This window comes from Phasianus colchicus, chromosome 2 (assembly GCF_987193195.1).
Source record: "Phasianus colchicus chromosome 2, bPhaCol1.hap1.1, whole genome shotgun sequence".
In the NCBI taxonomy this organism is placed as follows: domain Eukaryota; kingdom Metazoa; phylum Chordata; class Aves; order Galliformes; family Phasianidae; genus Phasianus; species Phasianus colchicus.
The window spans coordinates 60,963,450-60,969,475 of NC_143437.1; the positions used below are offsets into that span (position 1 = coordinate 60,963,450).

Below are 6,026 nucleotides of genomic sequence, written 5' to 3' on the forward strand. Positions count from 1 at the left end.
AAAGCCACTTAAGTGGTAGGAAACACTTTTTCCATTTTCCACATACTCCATACTGCCCCAGTGTTCTATACTATGTTTTTCTGCTGTTCAACTGAGGAAAAAAAGGAACTTGTACAACAGCTCCCTCTAAAACACTGGACTACTAGCCCAAGAAATACAAAAAGGAGCACAAGTTTAGAAAATCTTTTAATTTGTTGGATCTCCATTCCAAAACAACTCAAATATATTTCATTTACTGTATTAAAAAAAAAAAAAAGCCAACACAAATGTTTCAGAGTTTTTATGCAAACTTTAACTTGTTGCAATATACAGCAAAAGCTTGCCAATTTGATGGCTAAAAGCTTCTTTAAAAAAAAAATACTCCCCCCAGAGAAAAAGTCTTTATTAACCTTTCATGTCAGAAATGTACATTTAAGCTACTTTCAGTTATGGACAGTACATTAATCCATCCATTAGATGTAACATCTGGTAAGGTGAACTCTATGCTTTCTCATAGTGGCGAACAGCCACCACATCACCAAAGGTAAGAGTCTGCAAGGGAAAGAGAAGTATTAAATGCTCAACCATTTTCTGTAATGACTAACACATTAAGTAGTCTGTTCAAGAACAAGATTTTTCTATAAGCTACATAGCATAATAAACAAGTTGCCAAGATTAGCGATATTTTAAGTAAGTAACTAGAGAAATCTCAAAGTTGTAGTTGCCATAATAAATCCAACTTTCTCCTTGCTTTCAAACCTAAGCAGCTCATAATGCACTTTTGCAATACAACCAACATAAGAACAGAAATGACTTCCTAATTTTGTGAATGCAATTTCTCAAATATAGCTCTGGTTTAAAACAGATTTAATACTTATTTTGCCAAAGCTGATCTACTTGCAAAATGTAGAATTTTAAAGCTAACTTCTCTATTTTCATGTTCTGTTATTCTACATAAGCTTACATTTAAGAAGAATCTCATACCAAGATAAATGCACCCTATGCACTTATGTGGCTAAAACTACCAAGTATTCTGGTTTCTGCAATTGTGTACAATACTGACTGCTTGAGTACTTCAATAAATAGAATACTGACTCTAACTGCATTCAAATTCTGAAGGAAATGCTTTCCTGCATATGCATGTAGATGTTCCCAAAAAACCAAAGCGCATAGTTTTCCTTGAATCACTGTCACATTGTGTTGCACTGACCATAAGTATTAAAGTTTTTGTTGTTTGAAACTCTCCATCCACAAGAGCATTCTCTGAAGTATTCAGAAAACAAAGCAAACTGTTTTCATCCAACAGCCAATTTACATACATTACTGTGGTTGAAGTTTTTATTTTTTCCTGCAAGATACATCCCTATGCCAAACATAGCCATTAAAATCAGCCTGGACATTAGAGTAACTTACACCGTTTATTCACCCCATACTCCTACTCCTGAAAATTCAGCAAGAAAAATGTAAAACAAAAATTACTTTTTTTTTGTTACAAATGCTATTTTAAACATTTTTAACAAGAAAGGGAGAATAAGTCCTTCTGAAATAGGAAAAGCTATTACCTCCTGTAGTACTGAAATTTTATTCTCCTGGAGAAATACTTGTTCTATGTAATTCTCTATTATTTACATGTGCATATACGGAACAAGCTATTAAAGAAATCTGAACAGACCATTGTCTATATATTAAGTTCTTGATTATTATATTTCACAACTCAACAGAAATTATGTCATGTATAAATGCATGTATTAAAATTGTGATTTGCAATATATATTCATTTGGGCATTTCCATGAACTCTAGAAAGAAAGGATGCACTTGGAGAACCCACAGACTGACCTGCCTGGAGCCACAGAGCCATCAGCAATTTTCCAGCAAGATGCCAAACAAAAAGTAATGATCTGAGAAGTCTCTACTAGCTTTCCCCTGGGTTTAGGTTCTGTGTTACAGATACCTGTGAAATTCACAAGCTTGAGGTAAATGTGAAGGAGGAGTGTTAGTGGTGTACGTGAATGCTCAGTGACTTTTGTACTCACCATTACCATTCTGCCATCCTTTATTTCTCTTACAAAGTTTGTCTCTTTGCCATCCCATTTCTGTACATGCACTAGCTTGTCTCCATCCAGGGTCACAACTGACTGTGAGAAAGAATGCAAACACTCATTCACTATTCACTGGGCTATTTGAGATTCTACTCACAGGATAAGCATGTACTTCTCAATGGAATTCTCTTCAACAGATATATGTAGACCTACAACAATAAAGTGGTCCCAGGCAGTAAAGCAAAGTACATGAATCATTCTTATTTTAAGGATGGGCTCCATACAATTCATGTTTGTGTCAAAAAATTAAAAGAATTTGTTTCTTTAGAGTTCCAGTCTCTCAGGAACTATCATTTTGGATGTGCTTTGGGATAACATTTATGTTAAGCCCCCGAAGACAGAGGGAGAAGCATTCCTTCATTTTGGAAAGGGTTACACTAAATGGTCCTTATGTCAAAAGAAGAGAAAAATGGAAAAAGGAACTCCTCAGAACTGGACAGGAAAAATGGGGCTGAAGATACAATACGCTGATTCAAAAAAAGACCCAGCATACGTCATCAAATACAATGCAATCCTGTCTTTTTTCCCTATCCTTCACAGTGATACAAGTGCAGCACAGTTACATTTTCCCTTCCACCCCACCGTACAAGGATACCACTGGGGAGAGGGAAAGGGGGAGAAAAGAAGGGATTCTCTGCCCGAGAGGTCACTTACTTTGCAGTTTCTGTCGTCGGGGGTAGTTTCATCAAATTCCTCGCCCAGTTTAAAGCTGATTTCTGTGTTTTTGAAAGTGCTCTGAGTCCTGATCACGACTTTGTCCCCCTCGCTGCTGATGATCACCGTGGGCTTGGTCACGTTCCCCACCTGCCGCATCGCAAACCCCACTCCTACACCGCCAGGGAAAAGCAGAAATCATCACCCGCTTTTTTTTTTTTGTTTTGTTTTTTTAATACACCCTTTCATCCACACACATAGGCGCAGACAATTCTTCCCTCACTCTACAGCAGTGCGATTCTGCTTCCCGTTTCGCTTCCATCCCCGCACACCCGTCCCTCCACGTGGATGCGGCGCTGGATCGATCACCCCTCGCGGAGCCCGAGCAACGCCGCGGGGCCGGGGCCGCCCGGGTGATGCCCCGGCACAACGCTTATCTCTATTTGTCTGCCGCGTAACTGCAGGCAGCTCAGCCCTTATCCCACGCTCTCCCGTGACCCGGGGCTGCTTGCAGCAGGCTGGGGGCAGCCATCCCGACACTGAGCTCCCCGCACAGTCACCCGGATTCGCCCGGCACGGAGCAGGGGGCTCTCGTTCTCCCCAGTACCTCTTGCTATGGGACTCCGATTTATTTTGTATTTCACTGTGATGCATATTCCCGGCTCCGGACATCCCGATAGCACCTACCCAGCGCCTTCATGTACTCGTCAAAATTGTGGCTGTCCGCCAGCTTCCACGTCGCGCAGAATGCCTCAACCATGACAGCGGTTGCCTGAGCGCCAGGAAAATCCACAGGCGCCTCACCCTCCCGCATTTAAAGCCCGCGCCCGGCGGGGGGCCGGCGGGAGGGGAGCGGCGGTGGAGCCGCCCACCGGGCCGCGGCTGGAGTCTGCCCGCCCCGCCTGGAGGGCTCTCCCCGCCCCGCGGCCGATCGGGCTGCCCGGGGATTGGTGGGGTCGGCGGTGTTGGGGCGCCCGCAGGGCGGCATCATTATCCCAGCGGCGGGAAATTTTTTTTTTTCTTTTTTTCCATCTGGATGAAGAGAGTTTTCTTTTTTCTACTTGCTCTTTGAAATCCACTAGAAGCGCTGGGTCGTGTCCCTTTTGTGTCTTGCAGGAGGTTGCCCAGCTCAGTAGGACAAGCTTTTTGAGAGATTTTCCCAACCGGATTCTACAGCGTGGATTCTAGATCTCAGTTCTCACAACAAAGCTCAGAAGTTAAGTGAAGGCAATTTTCTGTGATTTGGGAATAAAACCTCAACAACTGTCTACCTGGGCCAGCCATAATAACTATTAGTCTTCTCAAAATTAGTTTCAGGCTGCCATTAGCTTTTCTTTCAGGCTTTTGTGCTGTGGCACCTTCCTTTGGTCTAGGGCATTGATGCTTGATTTATCACTTTTTACTTGTCCTCAGAAGAATTAACTCCCCTCTGAACTACAGGGATACAATCCTAATTCCTCACACCATAAAACACTATGGTGTAGTAGGGACTATTTCTCTTTAATTTTCCATCTCCTTTATTTGAAGTACAGGCAGACATAAAGTGTCAGTGGTCAGAGTGCCCTCCCTCAGCTCCTTGATTTATGTCCAACTTTCTTTGTTTCTGAGGTTTCTGAACCTTTATTTTTGGGAGTTTTCAACTCTTCTGAGCTGTATTTCCAAGACTTTTCAACTTGTGATCAAAAACAGGGAGAGGAAGCTGCTGCTTCTGATCCTTCACGAATGAAGAGAGCCCTGGGACGTCTCCTTGCTCTCTCCACTCTCTGGGTCTTGTTGCACAGAAACAGCCTCATGGATATTGCAGGATAGAAAACTCGTAAAAGTGAAGCAATACCACTGCTGGTAGCTGGACTGTTCAAAGATTCTCCTGTCTTGTATATTCTTTTTTTGCAGCACTGCAGCCTGGCCTCCAAGAGACAGCCACTTCAGGATCCAACCTAATTTAAGCAATCACACCTACACTGATGGCTCAGTTCCACCAGGATTTCTCAACATTCTTAGTTAAGACAAGTATTCAGTCTTCAGTAAAAATAACGCTTTCACACTTTGCACCGTGCTTCAGATGTTAAACAGGGTCTGATAAAATGTCCACATTCCTTCTGCTTCTTAGACAGGTTGCCAAAGTCATGACACTAGGTTTTATGATGGTGAGATCCCACCTGTCAATGGTGGTGATGATCTGGGAGCAGGATAAACCAGCAAGAGGAAGTATTGCATTACTGACATCTTCTGGGGTGACCACAGCCAGAAACATTTTCCATTGCCTCGTCTTGTAGGTGCTTATGTCAGAGTTGCATTAATGTCAACAGCTAGTACAAGCCTATAGCAATGTTTTTCTGTTGTCTGGAATCACACAGCAGTGTGAAATATACTGACCTTGTGTAATTTGCTGCACGAGAGACAAGCTTAGAGTTCCTGTTAAACTCTGAGGAGACCGTGAAGGTTTCAACGGACTGCATATACCATAGCACAGAAAACTGATATGATGAATGATGTCTCCAGAGGTTTCCCTCTGGCCACCTGGGGACATGTTCTCATTTACACTGAACTCTTTACGCCACTTGAGCAGTGTTGAGTAGGCACATTTGAATTCTCTGCAAAAGGACAACTTGAAAGATGAAAATACTGTAGCAAGACAGCACTATGTAATGAGTAACCCTCGCTCCCAAAGGTCATTCAGGGTGAATGTGGGACTGGTCTAACTTTCAACCTTTGAATACAGGACACAAAACCTGCTTTTTGCTACTTTTCTCCCCTGTTCAAGCCTTGCTTCACATATCCTCAGGCATTCCGAGAATGAGAGGAGCAGCCTCAGGTCAGCTCCACTCAGCCCTTAAAAAAATTCACTTGTTCAGGAAAAAAAAAGGAAAGCAGCACAAAACTGTCACCAGGCAACTGAGATGGCAAAATTTGACCAAGCAGTTGTCATACATGAATACCTCATACTCAGTGCTGGGAGCTGCTGAGAAACTAATCAGTGCAGCCAATCACAAAAGGCTTAGTATATTGATTATGGAAAAGTAGAAAAATTGGTGCAAATAGTGTTTGAAGAAAGGTTTATATAGCCTTCTGCCAAGTCTCTCTGTGGATCTAACACAGGAGGAGTTCTGTCCCTAAAGCAACTCAGTTAAACTTATCATTTCACATCCTTGTAGTACAATAGCCAGGAATAAGACATTACTCTGTAGAGTTTGGTCAACAGTTAAGGGGATATTACATTACAAGAATTTCAGATAATTCAGGGTTGACTGCATTATTCAAACATTTCTGTGTTTGGATCAGCAAAGATTCTG

General features: G+C 42.3%; 1 protein-coding gene across 2 annotated transcripts; it reads right to left on the minus strand.

Annotated features, from left to right (window-relative positions):
• Positions 1-231: 231 nt before the first annotated feature.
• FABP7 (fatty acid binding protein 7) lies at positions 232-3,578 on the minus strand. Of its 2 annotated transcripts, none has more exons than XM_031610870.2 (4): positions 3,421-3,578; positions 2,734-2,906; positions 2,014-2,115; positions 232-531 (listed from the first exon to the last, which is right to left on the minus strand). In XM_031610870.2, exons 1-4 carry the CDS (start codon positions 3,545-3,547, stop codon positions 481-483), a joined length of 453 nt encoding a protein of 150 aa, XP_031466730.2. In that variant the 5' UTR covers positions 3,548-3,578; the 3' UTR covers positions 232-480. The 2 variants fall into 2 exon arrangements, with proteins under 2 accessions (XP_031466730.2, XP_031466731.2); XM_031610871.2 differs by lacking the exon at positions 232-531 and adding an exon at positions 1,878-1,931.
• Positions 3,579-6,026: the final 2,448 nt, after the last annotated feature.

Coding starts and splice junctions, on each gene's coding strand:
- FABP7 (XM_031610870.2), bottom strand. CDS start 3,547: ATGCGGGAGGGTGAGGCGCCTGTGGATTTTCCTGGCGCTCAGGCAACC. Junction 2,116..2,733: donor CCGACGACAGAAACTGCAAA/GTAAGTGACCTC, acceptor TCTTTCTCACAG/TCAGTTGTGACCCTGGATGG. Junction 532..2,013: donor AGGATGGCAGAATGGTAATG/GTGAGTACAAAA, acceptor TTTCCCTTGCAG/ACTCTTACCTTTGGTGATGT.